Here is a 24,218-nt window from a genome sequence, read left to right as displayed (position 1 = left end):
GCCCCGGGTCTTTCCGGCAAGTTTATCCTTTTCAGCATGTTTAAATAGTGCTGTTGCCTCACCCCCCAGGCTAGCCGCACGTTCACAGTCCCCGTTTTAATTCTACATGGAGAAAAGTTTGATATACCTGAAGTGTCCCGCGACTTCTGTGGGGACGGTTGATAGCAAGGCCAGCGTGGAACCCCAAAGATCTGGCCCCATCAGGGCTCACCTCAGGGTCCCTGGCCCCAAAGGGTAGGGAGGGGACCAGGGCCTGTAGCAGCTCGTGCCACTGGCCACTGGCATCTCTCGCTCGAGTTTGGAACCAGGCGCCTGGGCAGACTCGCCCGCTCCGTTCAGTAGTGTGACTCAGCCGCTGTGAGCCGCCAGCCTCTGCTCCCGTCCAGGAAACCCTCGGTGCAGCGCCCCCTCCCCGGGGACCCTTCCCCCCAGGATGCAAGCTGTCTCCTCCCTCGTCCATCAGCTGCCCCGCGGGAAGCAGGGCTGCACTGGCGTCACGGGGCCAGCGCCGAGCACGGGGTGGCCAAGGTATGACGGCTAAAGGCACGAAAGAAAGCCCGGCATGCAGACAGCGACAACGGCCTTTATTGGGATAAACCACCGCACACCGTCCGGAAAGCCGGCTCCCGCCGCCCGCCCGCGGGGCAGGTAACAACACAGCCAGGGTTTCAGTGGCTTTTATTTAATACCCAGAAATCCAAAGTAAACACCGCTTAAAACAAATCAAGGACACGAAGATACCGGCACACAAATTGGACAAGAGAATTTGGCTGCTTTAAAACAACACAGCTCTTGTGTCACGTCCAGTTAGGACCTCAGGGCACCTGGGGCTCTGGGCTCAGCACTTCGTGATGCCGTGTTCGAGGGGGAACCAGAGCTGCAAGCAGGCGCCCCAAAACCAGGGGAGGGGAGGGCGTTCAAAAGACAGGCCACCTGAACAGTAAGAGGAGGCATGTCATGACCTTTACCCATCACTGCATGGCTACCGATGACCTTGTTTCACTTAGTTCCTATGGATGAAGGTCCCTCTTCGGGGCAAAGGTGGGGAGGTCATTCACTACAAATGGGAATCAGTGGAGCAGGACGGGTTCTAGAACTTTCCCGAGTTAAGGACTAAGAGGGAAGCTTTGCATTCCAAGGAACTCCCAGCAAGTGTCAGAACAAAGTTGCTTCTGTTGCCCCAGTTACCCCAGAAGATGCTGCAGCGTGTGGGCCTCCGCAGCGGGGAGGTCCCGGGCCCTGACACTCGTGTCCTGACAGCTGTTGTCCCCAAGCCACCAGGAACGATGGGCGGATCCCAAGAGGAGGAATCTAGCCACTGCAGAGGTCACCCTGGCTTCGGCCTCAAAACTGCTTCCCAGCCCTCACCCCACATGCGCTTTCAATTCTGGTTCCGTCCAGACAGCAAAGGGAGGAAAGTGACGCGGACGGCCCGAGGGGTCCTGCACAGGTGGGCAGAAGGCACACCCACGCCTTCGCGCCAGTTTGAGAAAAAGTAATTTGGAGACCAGGGCTTTAAAGAGTCAGCATTATGAGATAAAAGTGCCTGTCTATAGTTTTCCCATATATTTATCATTCCTGTTACTCTCCTGCTTGAAACACAAGTGGGCTTGAAGTGGGCTCACTGCCCTGGGAGCTGAACCCCACCACCACCTCCCTCCCTAGAAGAATCAACGCCCCTCACCCCAACCTTCAGGACGTGGAACAGGCCGGGGGAGCTGCCCACCTGGGCTGAAGACCCCAGGCTGCTTTCCAAACCCAGGCCTCCCCTCCTTCACCCCCACTCCCACCCCTACCCCCGCAGGTCCCCAGGAACTGGCAGCGCCCCACCAGGCCCACGAGTGCCCACAGCAGGTGGAGGGGCCTCGCCTCCCTGGCACCGTGGTTCCACGCGTGTAATGAAGGCAGCACAGAATGTTCCAGCCTCGGCAATTTTGTCAACGTGGATCTTTAATGTCACCGCCTCCCGCAAGAGACGCTGTAATGCCGTTTTAATTATTTCTTTCCCCTGCTGGGTAACCTCCTCCATCAAATTGGCTATTCTGAACCCAGCCCCAGGCTGGCAGCCGCCCGAGCCCAGGCAGAACAGGCAGCTGTTCTTTAAGTCCTGAGCACTGGTACGCGATGTAATATTAATGATGTGCTCAACAGCTCTGACCTACAGCGGGAAGGCGAATATCACAGAAGACAAAGGCCCATGTTGCTGGGGTGCTGAGCAAACTCGGGGGTCCAGGTGTCATGAAAACCCCGACTCCGCAGGGAGGTGGGGGTGGGGGTGACCTAGCGGAAGACCCACCTGAGACCCAGCCTAGGGGTGCCCCTTTCTCTCCCGAGATGAGTCGGGCGAGGGGTGAAGGGCACACAAATGAGGGATCACATTTCCTTCGACAGGGCGCCCCAAGGATGCCACAGGCTGCAGAAAGCTGGGACTCGTGGAGGACAGAGGTGAACACTTCGCCTTCCCTCTTACGGCTGAGCTGTGCCCCACCCCCGACCCCACATATTGAAGTCCTAACCCCCAGGACCTCAGCAGGTGACGGTATTTAGGGACAGGGGTCTTCACAGAGGTAATTAAGGTACTGTGAGGTCATTAGGGTCCACCCCAATCCGTTCTGCCTGGTGTCCTTATAAGAGATGAGACACAGACTCACAGACGGGGGAGAAGCGTAGGAAGCGAGGGAAGACAGTGCCCGTCTACAAGCCCAGGAGGCTCTGAAGGCACCAGCTCCGCTGATACCACCATCTCGACTTCCAGCCTCTGGAACTGAGACAATAAACGTCCGTGCTCTAACTCACCCCCCAACCCGTGGCACTCTGTTACGGCAGCCCCTGCAAACTGAAACACCCTGCTTTCCAAAGGTTTTTGGAAAGGCATCCATCCTCAAAGAGGGCCTCTGGGATTGGAGACTTCCCAGCAGAGCTGTCTCCAGCTGCCTTTTAGAGCCAGCTCCAACACAGCCCACTCAGCCGCAGCAAGAGATGAAGAAACGCCTCAGAAACCCTTCCTCCCACGGACCGTGGCCGCTGGGTCCACTGGGTCCCAGATGTCTGCGCAAAAGCGAAATGCAAGCCACACGGAGCAGACAAGGAGTGAGGATGCAAGTGGACACTCCGGTCACAGCTGAGGCTTCCAAGAGGTCGGAGGGAATTTTTTTTTCAAACTGAAAAATGCTTTTTTTTTTTGTAAAAAGGCCTGGCTGCCCAGGAGAGTCCTGCCCAGGAGATGCCACCAGGGGAGCCGAGCCATCGCCCTGCTGCAAGGCTGCAGCGTGTTTCTGATGACTTGTGATCACTGACGACTGTCAGCTGGAAGGCCAGGCACCCCGCCCCCGCCTCCCAGGGGCTGAGGGTCGGGGTTCCGGTTTTTTTTTTTCTTTTCCATCTTTTGATCAACAATTGACTTGGCCCCTGTGGCACCCCAGGTGAGGCGAGGCTGCAAACTCGCAAAGCACTGGTGCTGGGAACCTGCATTTCTAAGGATGCCGCCCGCTGTGGAATTACAAGGAAAGGAGGTGAAGAGAATCTACCAGAAAAAAAAAAGTGGGGTGGGGTGGGGAGCAACCACGGGCTGGGAGGGGAGGCCAGGGCACCTCCCGAAGCACGGTCTCCGCTGAGGTCACTGGCTCCACGCTGTCACTCCAGGTGCTTGTACTTGGTGAACAGGTTGTAAAGAACCCGCAGGGTGGATTTGAGATCCAGGTTTACCACATCTGCAGAAGGAAAACAGAGAAACCACTGCGGGTGAGAGAAGCTGCCCCAAGTCCTGGTGCCAGCACCTGGGAGACGTGGGGACACCCTCTACGTCCCCCGCAGAGCACTCTTGCTGTCCCCGCCACTCGCAGGCCACTTCCCGAGCCCCCAGGCCACCACCCCGTGGGATGAGCACTGGAATGGCGAGGATTCTCCTTCATCCCTTCCAGGACGGGCCCAGACAAGTCTGCGTGGTACGGGGTCTAGGACAGCCAAGGACACGTACTGGGGATGGCGGGCCATCCTGCGGGCCTCCTGGGGCAGGGCAGGCAGGAGCCATGGTCCTACCCCCTCGAGGTCAGGACCAAGGGGTGGCCCAGGAAGTCCAAGCACCTAGTTTGGTGGGAAGGGGCCCTGTCCCCCTGGGGGTTGAGGCGCCTGGTTCTGCTCCTCCCTTGCTCTCTGAGCTCCGACAAGGGCTTGGGGAGGGCTGCGGTCATGGGTCACGGGACAGAGTTCCTGTCCTCGGATGGGTGTTCGGCAGTGACCGCTGAGCCTCCCAGGGGGCGTGGGTGGCGGGTAATGAGAACACCCCACCCAGGATTCACGCTGTTACTGTCGGGCGGGGATCCAGGAGCACTGGCGTCACCTGCAAACCTGTTATAATCGGGACCTGGAGGGCCCGTTCCACAGCCCCTGAGTTGGAAGATGCTTTGAGAAGCACCCCCTCCACCCCACTCACCCACCCCAGGGCTTCAGTTGTCCGCTCAAGTTAAGAGACTCCTGGTAGAGGTCATTTAACACAGGAGGCGGGTGCGGCAGCGAGGAGGCCTCTAGCTGGGGATCTGCTGGCCTCCACTGCCACTCAGACCTCACAGGCCAAGATCGAGCCACGGCCCTGCTCACAGGCACCACTGGGCCATCAGGACAGTGACCTGACAGGCATCAAACTGCAGCCAACCTTAAATATCGTCTCAAGACATGAAGCAGCGTCTCAGTCTGAGCAAGAGCACCTGGTGGGCAATCGAACCCTGAGCCTGTGGGGCAGAGGCCGCGTCCTCCAAGTCAAGTGGTTGCTGAAGAACTGGCCTTGGTGGCTTCACCAGCACAGGACTCTAGGTCCCCGAAGCCCCGAGGGCAACAGGGAGCTGGGGTCGGCAGAGCCTGGCCTTTGAGCCACACACTCGGGGCCTTATGGGAGAGACACGGCCGGTCACCCAGCCCCTCAAAGACCTGGGTTACCTTCGGGGCGAGCCTTGGGCTTCTTAAGGCCTCCGTCCAGCATCAGCTCAAAGGCAAACGACACGTTGTGGACCTGCCAAGGAAGCCAGAGTTAGCGTCGGGGCTGCAACTGGTCCCAAGCCTGCCCACTGCCCCCCATCTCCACCAATTTTCTTCTAAGGGGATGGAAGCAAGCATGGACAGGGGAACCTTTGGAATAACTCGGCCCACAAGGACCAGGGGTGCCCAGGGCAGGACAGAGGGTGGGGAGAGGGAGGAGGAGGGAGTCTGCGGAGCACAACACACACCCGCCAGGTGGGCCTCACTCCCCTTCCCAGGGGGCTGGGAGACGCAGGAAGGAGTGGGGGTCCCCAGGCTCCGACACGCCCTCATGAAGACAAGTGACGGCAGCTTCTTTTCACAACTGAGGAACTGAGGCTCAGAAAGGGCGAGTCACCTCCCGAAGGCGCCCGGCCCTGGGCCCTGTCCCCAGCACACAGCAGTCACCTGCTGTCTGTCAGAAGGGCCTCAAGCCAGCTGAGCATGATGGCGTGCCCTCGGCAGGGGTATATCGGTAGCCCTGACCCAGAGCAGGTGCCGTGGACCCTGCTGGACCTGAAGTCAGGCCCCTGGTGGATGCTGCACAGCCTGGTCCTGACCCTCGACCTGCTCGATGCCCCGGAAACGTAGGCACATCTGCATTCAGCCCCCAAGGATGCTCGCAGTTTGCTCACTTCTGTTAATGGCTGCTGCAGAGGTTAGACACAGAGCCATCTCTGCTGAGTTTCAAGTCCACCTGAACCACGGAGATACTGGTGAGCAACCAAATCACAGCCAGCCAGATGTCTGCATCGAGTGAAGGCTGGTGGGGGCTGGGGGAAGGAGGAGGGCAGGGAAACCAAAAAGTAAAATAAATCACAGATGTCAGAGCTGGAAAGGACTTTAGGGCTCTCCTGTCATCAAACACCCTTTAAACAGCAACAGTTTCATGATTTCCCTGCCAATGAATCAGAAACACCACAAGTTTGCCTGCAAAGTGGTTTAATGATTAACCAGGAAAAAGACACTTGGCAAAATACTCCTCTGTTAGTCAAGACCACGAGAGCTCGGGGCACAGCAGAGAAGCTTCCAGGCCACGGAGGCACTGGGTGGGCAGCACTCAGAGACATAGAGAAGGCCACCGTCCGCTGAGTATCAAACAGGAGCCCAGCCCTGGCATGGGGGACACGCCCCAGAGTGGGTGCAGGACACACACCCAGACCTGGGTGAGCTGCGAATGACCTGAGGCTCGCGGGCCACGCCGAGGGGAGACAGGACGCAGGCTGTCAGAGTCCCACCTGCAGGGCCCGGAGCCAGCCCGGAGAGAGGGCTGAACCCAGCTGGGCCTTGGAGCAGGGACACGCAAGGGAGATGACCAGAGGGTCTTAATCTCCCACTTCCCAAAGGAGGTCCTGGGTGAGATGGGTGAGACCATCTATCATCTGTGCTGAGAAAGTCCCTAAGCTCCGAGAGGCAGGGCCAGGCTTCAGCCCACACAAGTCTGGATCGGAACCTGTGCCCTGCCTCTGGGAGCATCCTGCCTCTTCCACCATCCTCTGAGATCCGGATCCCTGAGTCATACACACAACAGGTTTGGAGTCGAGACAGAGCCAGGACGGCCAAGAGGGAGAAACAGGGTAACGGTCGGGTTAGACCATCAGCCCAACGTGGGAACAGATGTCTTCCGGGGCCCCCAGGCTGGCAGGATGCGCCCCCATCACGGGTGTGGAGCATGGTCAAGTCCACGAGGCCCCTCCCTGCCCCAGGGAAAGACTGGCTGGCAGGGGGATGGGGGTGTGGGAGGCGGGGAGGGGCAGGGGTCGGGCGAGCATCCTTTCAAGGCCCACCTCTCTGCAGCTGCTCGGCCTGACCAGTGATAGGTTTTGAGCAAGACTTTCCTCTGCTTTCTTCTCCGTCCGAGGAAACCAGCAGACAGGAAGCTGCCCCTTCCCCTTCCGTTCTCTCGCAGACCCAAGCCTCAACCCCACAACCTCGCTGCCCCTGCAGAGAAGCACCCCTGGAGCCCGGCTCCATGGACCTGGCACAGAGAACAGCAGACACCTCCCGACAGGACGTGGGGCCAGTACCTTGACCGTGATCCCCAAGAGTGAGACCCCACCCCAGGCCACACTCTGAACCCCAAAGCCCCCCACTGCTCCCAGGAGGCAGTCCACGCCCGGACCCCCAAAGTGCTTTCTCTCTGTGCTGCAAAGGAGTTTCAAAAAACCAGGTGGGGAGAGAGAAGGGCAGAGGGTCCCAGAAAGGAATAGGGTCTCTTGGTTCCGCCCCTGCTGATGATCCATCCGCACCCCGAGGACCCCTTTCCTCCCTGGGGACAGGGACTCCGATGAGGAAGCAAATGGGAAAGCACCCTGAAACTGCAAAGCCCTTTCTGGGATTTGTTTCCAGGAATAACCTTCAAGTCTCCAGAACACAGGCCACCCCCCCAGAGAGAGAGGGACACTGTGGAATCTTCCAGAAGATGACTACAGGCCCAAGGTACCCAGCAAAGTGACCAGCACAGAGCAAGGCTCAATGGTGGGGCTCAAACAAGAAGCGTGGGTGGCACCCACACCTCTGAGATGGCTTGATGGGGCTGCTCAGTTGTTTGCAGGAACCTCAGGGTCGGAGACGTCCCATCTCATCTTTCTAAACTCCAGTGTGATTGTTTAAAAGCACGCGCCCACGATGCATCTCGGATTTTGCTCACTGATCTGTCTCCCATCACTGCTACAAGGACTCTCAGTGCCTGGCAGAGTCTGGGGTCCCGAGGATGCTTCGAGAGGGTCTCTCAGCGTGTGTCACCACTGCCCGGCCACACTGGGGACGAGGTGCCCGGCCCCAGCCAGAAGCAGCTGCAGGTCGGTGTAGCAGGGAAAGGCCATCATCTGCGAGGTGGTTGGAGGACCTGGAGGTTAGGAAGCCCCATGGCTAACGAGGAACCTCCCAGTGGTACCATGAGGCCATCACTCGTGGGGAGGAAGGCAGAGAATCCAGGGGTGGGGCTGGGGGCTAACACGGCTGGAGAAAGACCCTCCAGAACAACGGCTTCCAGCCAGGAGAGCTCTGGAAGCCACCAGGCCACCACTGGACTCTACAAGCATTGATGGTCTCACACCATGCGGGATGCTGTCCCCGACAGCAGCTACCCGCCTCCCGCTCAGAGGTGAAGGTGGACCGAATAGGCCTTGAGCCTCCCAGGCCAGAGGGTGATGGACAGAGACTCGTCTCATCTCAGAGAGAAGGAGGCCGGGGCTGGGAGGCGCCACCCCTGCTACTGCACAGAGCCTGTCCCGGAAAGAAGCCCAGCTCCAGTCGGCCTGGCTGACTTCACCCTTCTCACCAGCCTTCGTGCTCATTTTTGTTCAGCTCTTTGTTCAGCCTCATGAACAAAGAAAAGATCTCTCCGGAACAATGCTTCTGGAAACTTCCCTGGTGGTTCAGTGGCTAAGACTTCTGGGAACCTCCCTGGCGGTTCAATGGTTAAGACTTTGCCTACCAGCGCAGGGGACATGGGTTCAAAAGATCCCATATGCTTTGCAGCCAAAAAAATCAACACATCAAACAGAAGCAATATTGTAACACATTCCATAAGGACTTTAGAAATGGTTTAGGTCAAAAAACAAACAGAAATCCTTCTGCAGCCGGCCACATGGGCAGGAAATGCAAGATGAACTCCATGACCAAGCTGTCTGTCTTCCTGCCTCCTGACCTGCCCCATGAAGCCCCGAGCACCCCCTCACCCACTCTGTGCACCAAGGAGGGGAATGTGCCAGAACCTCGCTGATCTGCTCTGATCCATCTCAGCAGGCCAGACGGCAGCGACATTTGGCCGCGAGCAAGCCGCCCTCGCGATGCCAGAAGCAGGCTGATTGGTAAACACTGGCCCGGCTTCCAGATGCATCTCTGGCTGCCGCGCCCGCTCGCCTCGTCTGCCTCCCTGACTCACGGGTCTAGCACTTTGGGAAAATAAAATGACAGATGCTCTCGAGCTCAAGCCATACGGTGAGTCCACAAGCCAGGTTTCTAAAGGTGAGGACTAAACACTGCTGGGATGGCTGGGCCTGTGGAAGCCCTTGGCAGGAGGCAAACACCCGGTCACAAGAGTGTCCCAAATGTGAAGGCCATGCCCTTTGACCCAAACAATCCTCTTTGAGGATTTTCCTAGAAAACAATCCACAGGAATGGAAACATATATTTACATTTACATATTCATGATCGTGGCATCCAGTCCCATCACTTCATGGCAAATAGATGGGGAAAAAGTAGAAACAATAAGAGATTTTATTTTCTTGGGTTCCAAAATCGCTGTGGATGGTGACTGCACAGCCATGAAATTAAAAGGCACTTGCTCCTTGGAAAGAAAGCTATGACCAACCTAGACAGCATATTAGAAAGCAGAGACATCATTGTGCCAACAAAGGTCCATATAGTCAAAGCTGTGGTTTTTCCATGTATGGATGTGAGAGTTGGACCATAAGAAGGCTGCTGCTAAGTCGCTTCAGTTGTGTCTGACCCAGTGCAACCCCATAGACGGCAGCCCATCAGGCTCCTCCGTCCCTGGGATTCTCCAGGCAAGAACACTGGAGTGGGTTGTCATTTCCTTCTCCAAGGAAGGCTGAATGCCAAAGAATTGATGTTTTTTTCTCCAACTGAGGTGTTGGAGAAGACTCTTCAGAGTCCTTTGGACTGCAAGGAGATCAAACCAGTCAATTCTAAAGGAAATCAATCCTGAATATTCATTGGAAGGACTAATGCTTATGCTGAAGCTGAAGCTCCAATACTTTGGTCACCTGATGTGAAGAGCCGACTCATTTGAAAAGACCCTGATGCTGGGAAAGATTGAGGGCAGGAGGAGAAGTGGGCAGCAGAGGATGAGATGGTTGGATGGCATCACCGACTCAATGAATATGAGCTTGGGCAAGCTCTGGGAGTTAGTGAAGGACAGGGAAGCCTGGCATGTTGCAGTCCATGGGGGTCAAACATTCGGACATGACTTAGCGACCGGACAATAATATATTCACAAGGATACCTTATTGTTTTAATAGCCAAAAAGAAACAAATGAACTGCCCTAGAGTGGAAAACAGGGAGACTGGCATCAGAGCCGCTCCATGGACATTGTGCAGCCACTGAAGATGGCGTCTAGGAAGCTCATGAAGCAGCAGGCAGACCACGCGGCACAAACAGGGGAAGGATTTGCAACTCTACTGACATTCGGCCACAATTATGAAGACCAGCATCGTCCCAGGGAGAGTCCAACGAGAACGTGGCACACATCCCCTGGATGCGTTAGGCACTGCCCACAGGGCTCCTTCCTTTCCTGAGGGTCACATGTCATCACCACACCATTTTCTAGGCAGGCTGGACTTCACAAAGAGCGGCCCAGGGATTCTACACTGCTCACTGGGATGCGCGTGTCCCGGGCCACTCCCAGGATGGAGACCGCGCACACACGTACCTTCTGATCGAAGCTGTCGGGGGTCAGGTAGAAGTTGTGCAGGGGTACGAAGTAATCTTCCAGGAGCCCCATGAGCAGCACCAGGTACACGCCGTCTGCAAACTACAGAGGAACACACGTCATGTTCTGGGCCGTGCACGGAGTCAGCAAAGGCTCTGCAGCCCCTCAAACGGAGGAAAAGTGCTTTAGAGTTAAAAAAAAAATCCATCTCTTGTTGAGGAACTCGAGCCTGCAGTCAGGTGAAGGGCCAGGGTGCAAAGCGGGCACTTGAGACTGTATGTGATCACACGAAGTGTGGCCAAATGGGGAGGACCAGACCACTGACCTTGGGGATAACGCTGGGTCCCACCTCTCTGGGATGTCGTGGGGACCCTGTGAGGAGGGGGGCAGGGAGCACCGGACACGCAGGGAGTGCTCCACCTGTGCCAGCAGTGGGCACAGTTAATCCACAGCCTGCAGGGTGCCCTAGGCTTTGGTTTGGGGTTTGCTGCCCTGTTCTGCTTGCTCACTTGGTAAGCTGCCTGGGTGCCTTCTTCTAGAGGCATTCACAGCGGGACAAGACTTTCCCATGCCCTGTGATGGAGGGCTTTTGTGTGCACCCAGCACGCAGGTCCATCCGAGCTGGGTCCTAATTGGTAGGCTACAGTCTCTCCCCAAATCCCAGCCTCTCGACCTGCTACATGGCCCAGCAGCACCTCCCATGCACAGGAAGCGGCCAGGAATCTAGATCCAAAGACTTTGTTCTTCGCCTGGGCTCCCCCGTTCCCAATAAGCCAGGACAGGGGGCAACTGCTTCTTTTACAGGTAAACCAGTGGAGACCAGGGCAGAGCAACTTGCCCAGGGGGAGGAGAGGACCAAGGTGCAGGAGGCGGGGCCTGATCTCTGGGACATGGACCAGCATGTGGGGTGGGGAGGGGGCAGGACCTGCCCGCCCACCCTCCCAGAGGGCATCTGCTGCAGATCAAGGATTCATGATGAACCCAGTCTCCAGATTCTAAAGCTGTGTGGTCCAATTCAGTTTCCACTGGCCACATGTGCCCGCTGAAAATTTCCACAGGCTTTTGAATGATACTGACTTATTTCAAGTTTAAACATGTGGGGAGAAGCTCAGAGAGGTTGAGGAAGTGGCTCAGTGTCACAGAGCTAGGAAGCTGCCCTACAATCTAAAGTGGTTTTAAAAAGAAAGGAAAACACACACATACACACACCCAGAGAAAGAACCGGAGCCGTTTGCTTTGACTTCCAGGACATCAGAAGTTTAACAACGAACATATTTATGAAAATACTCAGAGCCCTTTGCAACAACAAAAAGAAAAATCTGTATTTTGGGGGCCGGGTATCTCTTTTGGTGGATCACTGGCTCAAAGTATTTTTAAGATATTACCTCATGTGTGTTTGCTAAGTCACTCCAGTCGTGTCCAATTCTTTGCGACCCTATGGACTGTAGCCCAGCAGGCTCCTCTGTCCATGGGATTCTCCACGCAAGAATACTGGAGTGGGTTGCCATACCCTCCTCCAGGGGATCTTCCCGGCCCAGGGATCGAGCCCAGGTGTCTCATGTCTCCTGCACTGGCGGGCGCGTTCTTTACCTCTAGCACCATTTGGGAAGCCCCATTACTTCCTACTGTGCAGTGACAGAAAAAAATAACGGACACACAGAGCAGACAGAGATCAATGCAAATTTAAGCTTAGAATCAGCCTAAGATGCGTGGCTGTTGATACCAGCAGGCAGAGCCATCTGGGCAGTGACCATCAGGGACAGCTGGCGAGGATGTGGGTTCTCACCACCGCCGATGAGAGTTTCAGGCGGGCAAAGCTTCCGGGCCCTCCATGTAACCACCCACCTTTGCTCTAACAGCCCCATTTGTAGGAGTTTATCCTGAGGAAGCAGATAAAGGTATAAACAGCTGTGTCCAAAGATACTGGACACGGTATGTATCTACCAGATCAGGAAACGTCCTGTCACAAGGACTGGATTTAATGACACGCAGAATAGGAGGCAGGTACTAAAGTGATGAACACACACAGGCCAGACAACACGAAAGGCATGCGACGAAACCCACTCACTCACACAAAAAGAGGCCCACACTATTAAGTAACACTTTACAAAACAGCTGTTTTGCAAAAAAAAAAAAAACAAAAAACCTGACCCACAGCCATTTCAAAAAACACACTCATGCATACAAACCATCTAGCAAAAGGCACACCCAACCGTTAACTGCAGTTGGTTACCTCTGGAGAGAACGGTGAGGGAGCTGGGGCAGAGGCAGACTAAAAGGATGGATCCTTTTCAAATGAGTACACTTCTGGACTGTTAATACATCAGGCCGCAAATAATCAGGCTAAACGCGTGATATTAGTAAACTGCTAAAAAAAAAAAAGTGTTCTCGCAAATGACACACAAATAAATATATACGTTAAAAAATGGGCCATTCAAACATAGAGCGAGCTGCCCACGAGGAGCCATCCGTGTGGAGAAATGATCTGGAGTAAACCCCCAGCGCCGTTATCTCTGGGTGAGGGGATTACGGGGGATTTTTATTTGTTTTGCTTATCTGCATTTTCAGACGTTTCTACAATGAACCTGAATTACTTTTTTAATTAGAAAAGCAAATGAGAAAAGTTAAAGAAAGAGAAAGGAATGAATGCAATCACCCAGGGGTTTAAGAAGGATCAGCTGCACATTAGAGAAACGGGCACCGAGAACACGAAAGACGTCAAACTCAAGCACCCAGCTAATCCCGGGGAAATTATATTTTGTCTTTAATGCTTGCCAAGTGCTCAAAACATATTTTCACGCTGCAGCTTTCGCTCTGAGTCGGGGTGGGGAGGTATACTTTCTATACTTGCGGCGGGAGAAATATGTGGTGTGTATTCACTAGAGGGACGCCAGCCAGCAGTTGCTGGCTAAGCACTAAGGGTAGGACGGCCACGGACAGCAGAAGCAGAGGCGGCCAGGGATATCTCTGGTGGCCCAGAGGTTAAGACTCCTCGCTCTCACTGCAGGGGGCTGGGGTTCGATCCCTGGTCGGGGAAATAGATTCCACATGCTGTGCAGGCAAAACAATTTTAGAAAAATTTTTAAAAAAAGAAGCAGAGGCCGAGGCAGCCACATATTCTAGTCTGAGGGACACGCACACGCAGAGGCTCCTTGGTGGGGGTGCCGGCACCTTGGAGGGCGCTGTGGTTGAATTGCATCCCTGCACCAAAAAAGACACCGATGCTGGGAAGGATTGAGGGCAGGAGGAGAAGTGGGCAGCAGAGTACCAGAAGGTTGGAGGGCATCACCGACCCAATTACACGAGTGTGACCAACCTCCGGGAGTCGGTGATGGACAGGGAGGCCTGGCGTGCTGCAGTCCATGGGGTCATAAAGAGTCGGACACGACTGAGCGACTGAACAATAACAACAACCAAAAAAGATGTGTTGGAATCCTGACCCCCCTCTCGAACCTGTGAGTGTAAATTTACTTGGAAATAGGGTCTTGGCAGAAGTAAGCGCATTAGGGTGGGCTTTAATCCAACACGATTGTGTTTTTACCAAAAAAGGGGGGAAATTTGAATACAGATCCATGTGAAAGCCAAGATGGAGACAATACATCTGATGACTCAAGAAAGGCCCAAAGTTGCCAGCAAGCCACCAGAAGCTGGGGGAGGGGCCTGGCACTGACCACCTCCCTGCCCCCCACCCCACCCCCTCCCAGAGCCTCGGAAGGAACAGCCCTGTAGACACCCTGATCTGGGATTTCTGGCTTCCAGAACTGTGAGGTTATATGTGTTGTTTAATGGGCTTTGTTCCAGGAGCCCCAGGAATTAAAACAGAGGGTGTGGGAGAAGGTCCAGGAGGCTGGGGCTGGGACTATTTCAACTGCGTGATGGACATTCTCTGTATGACGAACACAATGCTGTCTGATTTTGTTCACGCAGCCCACCGAAGATCAGAGATCTGGCTGGAAACCACACCAGACAAAGGATGCTTCAACCCAGAACGCGGCTCACCTGGGTCTCCAGTTCTGTCACCTCCAGATTCAGCTTGTTGAGGTGCTTGTTCACAAACGTGATGAGAGACTGCAAGGCAAAGAGACGCGGGAAACGTGAGCGCGAGATTCGGCTCCCACATCACGGGAAGGTCGCGACAGGTGCCATCTCTGGCTCTGTGAGACGCTTCCGTAACCTCCCCTGTTGGCTGGAATGAAAGGCTCGAGTCGAAAATGAAATGTTCTTACAATCACCCTTGGTTTTAATGGGATAAAACCTAAATCTACCCCAGCTGGTAAAGAAACGCACAACTCTGTCCACCAGCCCACGTGCACATGTACCATACTTAACAACCCTGCAGAAGAGTGATCTGCGCCCCCAGGATGGATGTGCTGACTCCCACTCAGGGGGAGATACTTAATTGCTTCAACATAGGCTAGCTGTAGCCTTGAACTACAAAAGACTGAGACAGAAAGGCTGCCCGGGGCCCCCTCCGTCAGAGTTTCAGTAAACGAAGAGACCTCAGAGACTTGCTGAGTCCTGGTGTGTGCCTACACAGGGCCACTGGCTTCTCCTCTTTGGTGAAAGTTTAAAACTTGTGGCCTGCAACTTGTCTCAGTAATCAAACCCAACTTTCATGGAATCTCAGTGTCAACCCCATCTCTCCCTACCCTGGACATGATGTCACTTCCTATTCATTTAACCCAGATATACTATGTGCCCAGCACTCTGACTGGTGCTGGGGATGCAAGACAGTAAGACAGAGCCCCACCCTGACGTCTGGGGCATGATTCTCCATACATACACCCAGTGGAGGTGATGGGGAATCCAGAGATGCAGCAAAGCAGATGAAACTCAAATGTCAGGGTGGTGGTGGGGTGTCGACGAGAAGCACGTGGATCCCTGGAAGATGAGGGCGCAGGGGAGCATCTTAGCTGGGGGGTGGAGTGGGCGGAGCAGCCACCCAGGCCGTGTATACCTGTGGGAGCCCTCCAGCACCTTCCAGCGGGGGCTGGAGGTGGGTGGGATGGGAGAGAGGAGTCGGGCGTGATCTCGGAGGGACCTGGAGAGCTGGACAGGGTCCCCCTGCCTTTATTCTGGGATTCAGGAGACACTAACACGACTCCCAGTGTGGGGGTGGGGAAGGGCCAGGCTGGAAGCAGGAAGGTGTCAGGGAAACAAAAGGATTCTTCCTTGGTCATTGCTGGGATCCCCACAATACGTCTTCTCAAAGAATGAATCAGATCTTCTGCAAGCCAGGGCTTCCCTGGTGGCTCAGCGGTCGATAATCCACCCGCCAATGCAGGAGAGGGTGGGTTTGATCCCTGGGTAGGGAAGATCCCCTGGAGAAGGAAGTGGCAACCCAGTCCAGTATTCTTGCCTGGAAAGTCTCATGGACAGGGAGGTCTGGCATGCTGCAGGCCGTGGGGTCGCAGAGTTGGACATGACTGAGCTAGGGAACAACAAGTTGTGCGTGCACTGGACGGAGTCCAGGGGCCGGGTGTGGCCGGGGTTGGGCTGGGGGCACTGCTCCGAGGGCCCAGAGTACGCTGCTTGTTATCCAAGCACGTTCAGTAGGCTTCGCCCCGAAGGCCCACTTCCGCCAAGTGCTTCAAGAACTAACAGTCTCATCATCCCAGCCTGGACTAACACGTTCCAAACGCGAGTTCCGTGGGAATGTAATGTGTTCTGTCTATCCCGATACATTTAAGTCAACAGATCTCACTGCAGACAAACACGCCTGGGGAAATGCACCCCACCAAGCCCCCGCTTAGTGAAGTGAAAGTCGCTCAGTCGTGTCCGACTCTTTGCGACCCCATGGACTATCCAGTCCATGGAATTCTCCAGGCCAGAATACTGGAGTGGGTAGCCTTTCCCTTCTCCAAGGGATCTTCCCAACCCAGGGATCAAACCCAGGTCTCCTGCATTGCAGGTGGATTCTTTACCATCTGAGCCACAAGGGGAAGTCCAAGAATACTGGAGTGGGTAGCCTATCTCTTCTCCAGGGGATCTTTCCCACCCAGGAATCAAAACGGGGTCTCCTGCATTGCAGGCAGATTTGTTGCCAGCTGAGCTACCAGGGAAGCCCAAGCCCCCTCTTGGAGAATTGCAAAGCATGTCAGCATATTACAGACTGAGAAGTCCTGCATGAAGCAACCTGTGTGGGAAAACTGTTCAAGATCGAGAGCCGTCTGCGCAGAGTCGAGGGCTTAGATTTTACAAGCGGAGATCCGTCCCACCGCTGCCTTCCTGAGCATTCTGTAGGCACTCAAATAACTTGATGTGTACTGAGTCTTGATTCCTCCGGGGGGAGAGAAAGCCATCTGCCTGGAAGCTCACCATTCCCCAGCCCCTGACTCCAAAGCCTTGTTCACACGGTTTCTTCCATCAGAGGCTGACCAGCAGGCTGCCTCCCCTTTGTGCTCCCAGCTGAGGAGACAGGCCAAATGGAGCTCAGAACAGCTCTGCCAACAGCGCCTCCTTGTTTACCAGGCACGTGGTGGCTGCAGCTTCGCGGTAACGAGGCCAGCACAAGCCAGCAGGCTGACATGCTGAAAAACATTTACACACTGAAAAAAAGCCTTGATTCGGAATGAACTGCCCCCCAGCACTGGCAGGGTAATTCACTCCACAGCAGTGGCGGGGAGGGTGGCCAGGAAGATACCCAGGAGCAGAGATGCTGAGTTAAAAAGGTGCTAATTTTATGCACCGCAGTTACGCTTTTGACTATAATTACACTTCAATCCATGTGGCAAACATTTCAGAGATTTCAAACATTTTCCCACCTCCTTCCCAGCACGGAGTTCATGCTGTTAAAAAAAAAAAAAAGCACCCAGAGATGGAGGGAAACACCCTGACTGAGAACTCACCTTCTTCACAACACTGAGCTTGTCGGGGGCATGGTCGAAGAGCGTGTCAAAGGCGTCCCGCTCTGCAGAGACACGGAGAAGGGTTTAAGGAGACGCGGGCGCTGCTCTGATCATCTCTGCATATCCCCGGAACCAAGCAGTGTCTAATCCCCCGGCATGTTCCACCTGCCTGGAAGCCTTTGCACTCCTGCCAGAGCCAAGAGGCAGGTGCTGACAAGGAGCAAAATCAAGGGAAAGACGCTTTGAAGGGTCCCTTTAACTCAGTTTCTGCCTCTGAACACAGAATACAGGGGAAGCACTCAGACATCACATCCTAGTCTCTCTCCATTTTCCCCACACACCTTGTTGATACATCTCGTGGATAAATCTGACCACCTCCCCAGGTAATCTTGGCTGCCACCCCCAAACAAGCCCTCACCTGGGGATGGTGGCTACAACTTCCTGCTGAATGGGTTCTACTCCTGCACTCCCAACTCCTCTGATCCATTCTCCCCTGAAGGCCCAGTAAGCCCTTTAAAGTTTTGCTGTTCAGTCGCTAAGCTGTGTCCGATTCTTTGGGACCCCGTGGGCTGCAGTATGCCAGGCTTCCCACTTTAAAGTGTTAATTGGATCATTTCTTTCCCCCTCCCACACTGCTTTCTTTCTATGAAGAAAGCTGAGTGCTGAAGAATTGATGCTTTTGAACTGTGGTGTTGGAGAAGACTCTTGAGAGTCCCTTGGACTGCAAGGAGATCCAACCAGTCCATCCTAAAGGAGGTCAGTCCTGGGTGTTCATTGGAAGGACAGATGCTGAAGCTGAAACTCCAATACTTTGGCTACCTCATGCGAAGAGTTGACTCATTGGAAAAGACCTTAATGTTGGGAAAGATTAAAGGCAGAAGGAGAAGGGAATGATAGAGGATGAGATGGTTGGATGGCATCACCAACTCAATGGACATGAGTTTGGGTAAACTCCGGGAGTCAGTGATGGACAGGGATGGATGGCATGCTGCAGTCCATGGGGTCGCCAAGAGTTGGACATGACTGAGTGACTGAACTGAACTGGACCCCATCCCTGTGGGGACTAAAACTCTCCATCACTCTCTCATCACTCTTATAATAAAATTCTCTCTCTCTCCCATGGGCCCACAGGGTCCACAAGTTCAGCATCACCTCCCAACACCCACCCCCCCAACCTCACTCCACCCACTGGTACCTCCCTCTGTCACATGCCCACCACCGGGCCTCTGCACCTGTTCCTCACCAGCCTCATCTCCCTGAGGTCGTCTGGGGGGCCTTCTACAACCACCTGTCTCTAAAAGAGCACCCCACTTCCACTCTCTGTCCTCTCACCCTGGTGCAACTTTCCTAGCGATTACTCACGGCTGTCAGTAAAGAATCTGCCTGCAAGGCAAGAGACCCAGGTTTAATCCTTGGGTTGGGAAGATCCCCCAAAGGAGGAGATGGCAACCCACTCCAGTATTCTGGCCTGGAGAATCTCATGGACAGAGGAGCCTGGTGGGCTATGGGGTCTATGGGGTCACAAGACTCAGACACGACTGAGCGACTAAACCTCCACCATCACTCTGTGCGAGCACGTTCTGTTTTTCCTTCTCTGCTGGACTGTCTGCTCCTTGCAGCCCGGGACCACTGTCTCACTTCTTCACTGCACCATCACTGGCTCCAGAACCGTGAAGGGCCTGCAGCCAGTGCTCTGAACAAAGGAAAAGGGCCAGGAAATCCTGCTCAGAACCCCTCGCCAGCTGCTCTTCCCCAGGGTATCTGCCTCCATGGGAAGACCCCCGGGGCCGGAAGGGACCTATCCTGCCACGTCCCAGGGACCCCGACCCATTCTACCTGCCTGCCACTCATGGGCCCAGCCATGCCTTCCAAATTAACACAGAATCAACCCCTTCTCTTTCAGTTGCAAGGCCACCAGAGGCTGGGGCGACGTGGCCGTCAGTGGACCAGACTGTCTGGGCCAGGGGCCTGCTTCCAGCCTGACACTGCCATGGCGGGTCACATGGAGGCAGACAGAGCCCACTGCCGCCTGGAGCCCAGGCAGGGGGGCGGAGGTCTCAGGGTGGGACCCAGGGCTGCAGGGGAGTCGCTGCCAGGACAGAAGGGGTGGGGATGAGGGAATCTGGAGGCCCGGGGGCCCCCCTTCGGTCCTCAAGGATACCTGGTCCCCCAAGGTGTCTGGGGGTGGTCAATGCTCAGAGAACCTCAACCAGCAGAGAGGCCCTCTATCCAAGCTGGGGCTGGGACTCAAACCCCCTGCATGGAGTCTGGGGGAGGGCTGGGGTAGGAAGAGCCCTGCACCTGTCTGGAGGGGGCTGGAACCTGGAGCTAGAGATGACCCAGGGCCTGCTTCAGGATCGCATCAACTGAGAGAGGGGAGAAATGAGAAAAAGGCAGGTCATGACTGAGGGAGCCAGAGCCTGCGCCTCTCCTGGAGGAAGCATCCCAGCTACTCCCCCGAGGCCACCCCAACGGCAGGCACTCAGCACCCACAGGCCAGGGCCCCCGAAGGCAGCTGGCCCAGCCCAGGTAGCCTCCCCCTTGGCCTTGGGGGCAGGCAGCAGGAAGGAAGGTGACAGGCAAAGAGGAAGGTGTGTATGCATGGTATGTGTGTGTGTGTGGTGTGTACACACACGTGTGCACAGGGCTGGGGAGTGTGTCTGCGGAGGGGCACCCCGCTTTTTTCACCTAAAGGCCAACAGTGACCCAAAGGCCTGACCCTGCAGGTTTTCCTCCCCCCAGCTTTTCTACTGCGGCAGCTGTAAATTATTTTTATAATCATCTAAGTCCGATTATACTCAACAAGACAGTCTGCTAAGAGGGAGGGAAAAGAAAGAAAAAAAAAAGCTAAATCTTCACAAAGCAAAACACAAACTTTAAATGCAGCTTAAGAAAACCCCCAGGAGCAGAACAGCCTTGACGTCAGCCGGATATATTTAGCCGAGCCACCGCTGGGCCAGCAGAGGCAGGGCGGCAGGGGGGCCATCGCGGGGCCTGGAGGCCGGGGCCCCCACGCCCGCTCGCCTGCCCCTGGGGGGCGGATGGCGTCACGGCCGAGGCCTGGGGAATGACAACTAATCTGGCAGAGAGCCTGGGGCCCGTGACTTAGGCAAAGCGTCTCCCTCCATGAGGTGGGGGTGAAAACAGACCCCAGCTCACCACCGGTGTTAAGGATTAAGCGAGGTAATGAATCAAGGGCTTCCCAAGTGGCGCTAGTGGTAAAGAACCCGAATGCCGAAGCCGGAGACATAAGAGACGTGGGTTCGATCCCTGGGTTGGGAAGAGCCCCTGGAGCAGGGCATGGCAACCCACTCCAGTGTTCTTGCTTGGAAAATCCCATGGACAGAGGACCCTGGCGGGGGGGCTACAGTCCATAGAATCGCAAAGAGACGGACACGACTGAAGCGACTTAGCACCCAGCACGCACAGAGAAACGGACTTCCCTGGTGGCTCAGACGGTAAAGCATCTGCCTACAATGAGGGAGACCCGGGTTCAATCCCTGGGTCGGGAAGATCTGGAGAAGGAAATGGCAACCCACTCCAGGATTCTTGCTGGAAGATCCCATGGGTGGAGGAGCCTGGTAGGCAATGGTCCTTAGGGTCGCAAAGAGTCGGACATGACTGAGCAACTTCACTTTCACTTTCACGCACAGGGTATAAAGGGAGAAGCAAGCGTGTCACTGATGTCCTCTTGTCCTGCCCCCACCCGGACCTCCCCGTAGGCTCTGGGGACAGTCACAGGGATGAACGAACAGGGGGCAGCCCTGCCCCCAGGAAGGGCACAGGCAGTCCACAGATGGGTACCAATAAAGCCAGAAAGATGCAGGAAGCAGCTGCATCAGCCAGGCCCTCAGTGTCCACCGAAGTTCAACTTCCAAAGATGCTCGGCTTACTCCAGAAGAAGTGGGCCCTGAGTCTACGTTTCTGAAATCAGAAGGGTGTCCAAAAGTCCTGAATTTCTGGCTTCTCTTGAAGAAATGGGAGCCGAGGCAAGAGTGAACTTCCATTCGCCCTCCCCTACTCCCAGCATTGATGAGCCCCCCGTGGAAGTGGGGGCGCAGACTCCCCTGTTCGCCCCCAGGCACCAGCACTCCCCGCCACACACAGCACAGAGGTGCCAGGGGTGGGGGCAGCCCTTCATCATTCAGTGTTCTCACCACTTCCCTCTTTCGTGAGACCCGTCTGGTCCCTGGGGCCCCGGAGCTTGGGGACGTGGACACAGGCCCGGGGTCAGAGGAGCCCTGATGTTAGAGTCCAGGCTCGCTAGGGCAAGAAGAGGAGAGTGTTCTGGGCAGAGGGAACAGAGAGCCAAGCGTGGGTTCCTGATGGTGTGGCCTGGGCAGGCAGCGGGGTGGTGGGGAGGCTGTTGGCTAAGAGGGCTGGGTCCCTTGAGGGTAAAAGGAGTGGTGGAGGGCGGAGACCAGGAATGGTGTGATCCAGCTGCAGCCTCGGAAGCAACGGGGAGATGTGAAGGGGAGAGTCCAGGGGCTGCAAGGAGTCCTGGAAGAAAAGGAAGAAAGCTTCTCCATCCTTCTCTCCAACTTCCTGAAGCCCGGGATGGGGAGGGGCGCCTGCAGAGGAGAGGCAGCCAGCAAGCCCGTTACCATGGAGACCGGGCTGCAGCTCCCCAGCTCCCCCGGGGGAGAGAAGGGCCTCCTATCCACCCCAGCCGGGACAGCGGAGCCCACAGAAGGCGGGTAGGGGGGGGGTCCCAGGGGAGGTGCAGCACGCCCTCCCACCCCCTGCCTCGCTCAGAGTGCTAAGGTGAGAAACTGAGGCCAAGAACTGGGCTCCCTGTGAAGGCTGCGCCACCCAGCGCCCTGCCCCAAGGCAGACACGAGCCAAGGAGGGCCTGCCTGGTGTTCCTGGAACATGTGTGGTCAGGGCTGGTGATGCACGCAGGGGACACATGCCCCAGCCCGCAGGAGGCTCACAGCTCAAGGCACGTGTGCATGCTCAGTCGCATCCCACTCTGACCCCCATGGACCAGAGCCCGCCAGGCTCCTCTGTCCGTGGGATTCTCCAGGCTAGAATCCTGGAGGGGGTTGCCATTTTCTCTTCCAGGGGAGCCTCCCGACCCAGGGATCGAACCCGAGTCTCTGATATCGGCAGGTGGATCCTTTACCACTGGGCCAACCAGGAAGTCCATGACTCAAGGAGCCACGTGCCAAGGGAAAGAGGGCAGGGCCAAGCGGGGGTCCTTGACCGTCCAGGCGCCCCCATGCCTGTCAGGCATGGAGCAAAAGCGTTCCCAGCGAGCAGAGGTGAGTAAAGAGATAATGGGGGGGAGAAAGGTCAGAGGATGGGCAGGGGTTCGGGCAGCGGCATCAAGGAGGGCCTCCCTGGAGGAGGTGAGACACACGGGAATCTAGAGGGGGAGCATTTCAGGCCAGGGTACTGCGTGTACAAGAGCCGGAAGGGGAGTGCCGGGGTGAGGGGCTGCTGAGGGTGCAAAGTAGGGGGCCAGGAGGCCAGAGCAGAGAATAGGGGTGTCCAGAGGGTGGTCTAAGGGGGCCTTGGAAGCCCCTGTGAGGGCTGCAAGGCTTTAGCTTTCGGCAAGCTGGGGGTGAGCGGAGGGAGGGGTTAAGGAGTGCAGAGGAGCCAACTCAAGGGGCCAGTGGCGGGAGGTGATGGGGTCTTGGGGCCGCAGGGCCCGAGGGCTCCCGCGGGACACGGGCTGGTGGAAGCTGCTGCATCTCGGGGTAACCAGGAGACCCGGGGACCTGCATCAGCAGGAGCCGGAGCTGGGGGTGGGAGAGTTGCCTGTCACCCACTAATGGTCTGTTTTGCATTTCAGGAGCACAGGCAGCCCTGGACGTGACGAGGGCGACGACTCCAGGCTCCTCGGCCTCTCGAGTGCCACGGCGCACCCCCCACCACGCTCAGCCATCCCCGGGGACTCTCAGCCACCATCCAGTCCACCAGACCCCCGAGCGCCCCTTCTCAGGGCTGCCAGGGCCTTCCTGACTGAGCGTCTAGCCCCTTCTAGCATGGGAGGCTGCACACAGACCCCAGCGGAAACGATCCCCCCTGAAGCCCCCCGACTAGTCCAAGCGCCCTGGTCCTGTCCCCCACACTGAAGTGAAAACACAGGAAAGCAAGGCAACCCTTGAAGATGCTCGGAGGGCCCCACTTGAGTCCCCTCTGCCCTCGACAAGCCCGAAGGCTCAGGGAGGGGACAGCAGGGTGCCCTGCGCCCACCCCCTGCACACCCAGGGCAGGGCCAGGCGCCCCCACACCTGGAGCTGCACTCCCCACCCTATTCTGCAGCCTCAGCAACTGAACACAGGAAGATTCCTTTTCACTCCCTTTTTCTTTTAAGGTTTTTTAATAATATAGACATAAAAAAGACCTCCAGTGCTACTTAAAAAAAAAAAAAGTGAAGACTGAATTTCCCCAGCACAGCTCAAGGACTACTTAAGGACACTTAAGGACATATAATTGCTGCCTTTTCTCTGGTTCAAGACCTCTGGGGACTGAAGAGCCACTTGTCCTCTTTGCACCCGAGTGGCAGGGGTACCTCTGGTCCCCATAATCACCGTGAGGCCGCAGAGGCCAAGCCCGGGGGTGCCCCCGAGGCGCACCCCTCACCCCGAGGCCCCCACCCACAGCTAGGGACAAGCTCCCGTGGCCGGCTCACAAGGCACGCAGAAAACTTCTATTTGGTCTCTATTTTCCTCCTAACGTCTGTACTCCCCTCTCTGCTCGCTGGAGAACACGGCATTTGGGGAGTGCTGAGGGCTTCTAGATTTGAAATATCACCAAAGCGGGGAGCCTGGCTCCAGCTGCCTCTGGCTGTGACTAAGAGCTGGGGGCTTCCCCTCCCGGAGGGCTGAAACGCTGCCATGAGCTGCCCTTGCACCTGCCACCCCTCCCTGAGATGAAGACGGGATGGTGGGGCTTTCATGGGGCAGGGGACAGCTCTATGGGAACAGCCACTGAAAACCAACAGAGCAAGAGT

The 24,218-nt window shown here is 56.1% G+C and overlaps 1 protein-coding gene across 3 annotated transcripts in view; it reads right to left on the bottom strand.

Moving 5' to 3' along the window:
• Positions 1-661: 661 nt before the first annotated feature.
• Positions 662-24,218, bottom strand: part of PARVB (parvin beta) — a 116,567-nt gene continuing 93,010 nt past the window's right edge. For all 3 annotated transcript variants that reach the window (XM_070790551.1, XM_070790553.1, XM_070790552.1), the window contains exons 9-13: positions 17,258-17,319; positions 14,409-14,477; positions 10,410-10,511; positions 4,933-5,005; positions 662-3,710 (exon numbers count right to left, since the gene is read on the bottom strand). In XM_070790551.1, the coding sequence (XP_070646652.1) occupies positions 3,634-3,710; positions 4,933-5,005; positions 10,410-10,511; positions 14,409-14,477; positions 17,258-17,319 (383 nt within the window). In that variant the 3' untranslated portion in view covers positions 662-3,633. The remainder of the gene's footprint in view (positions 3,711-4,932; positions 5,006-10,409; positions 10,512-14,408; positions 14,478-17,257; positions 17,320-24,218) is intronic.

This window comes from Bos indicus, chromosome 5, assembly GCF_029378745.1.
Source record: "Bos indicus isolate NIAB-ARS_2022 breed Sahiwal x Tharparkar chromosome 5, NIAB-ARS_B.indTharparkar_mat_pri_1.0, whole genome shotgun sequence".
Classification (NCBI taxonomy): domain Eukaryota; kingdom Metazoa; phylum Chordata; class Mammalia; order Artiodactyla; family Bovidae; genus Bos; species Bos indicus.
This window is presented reverse-complemented; position numbering and strand designations above follow the sequence as displayed.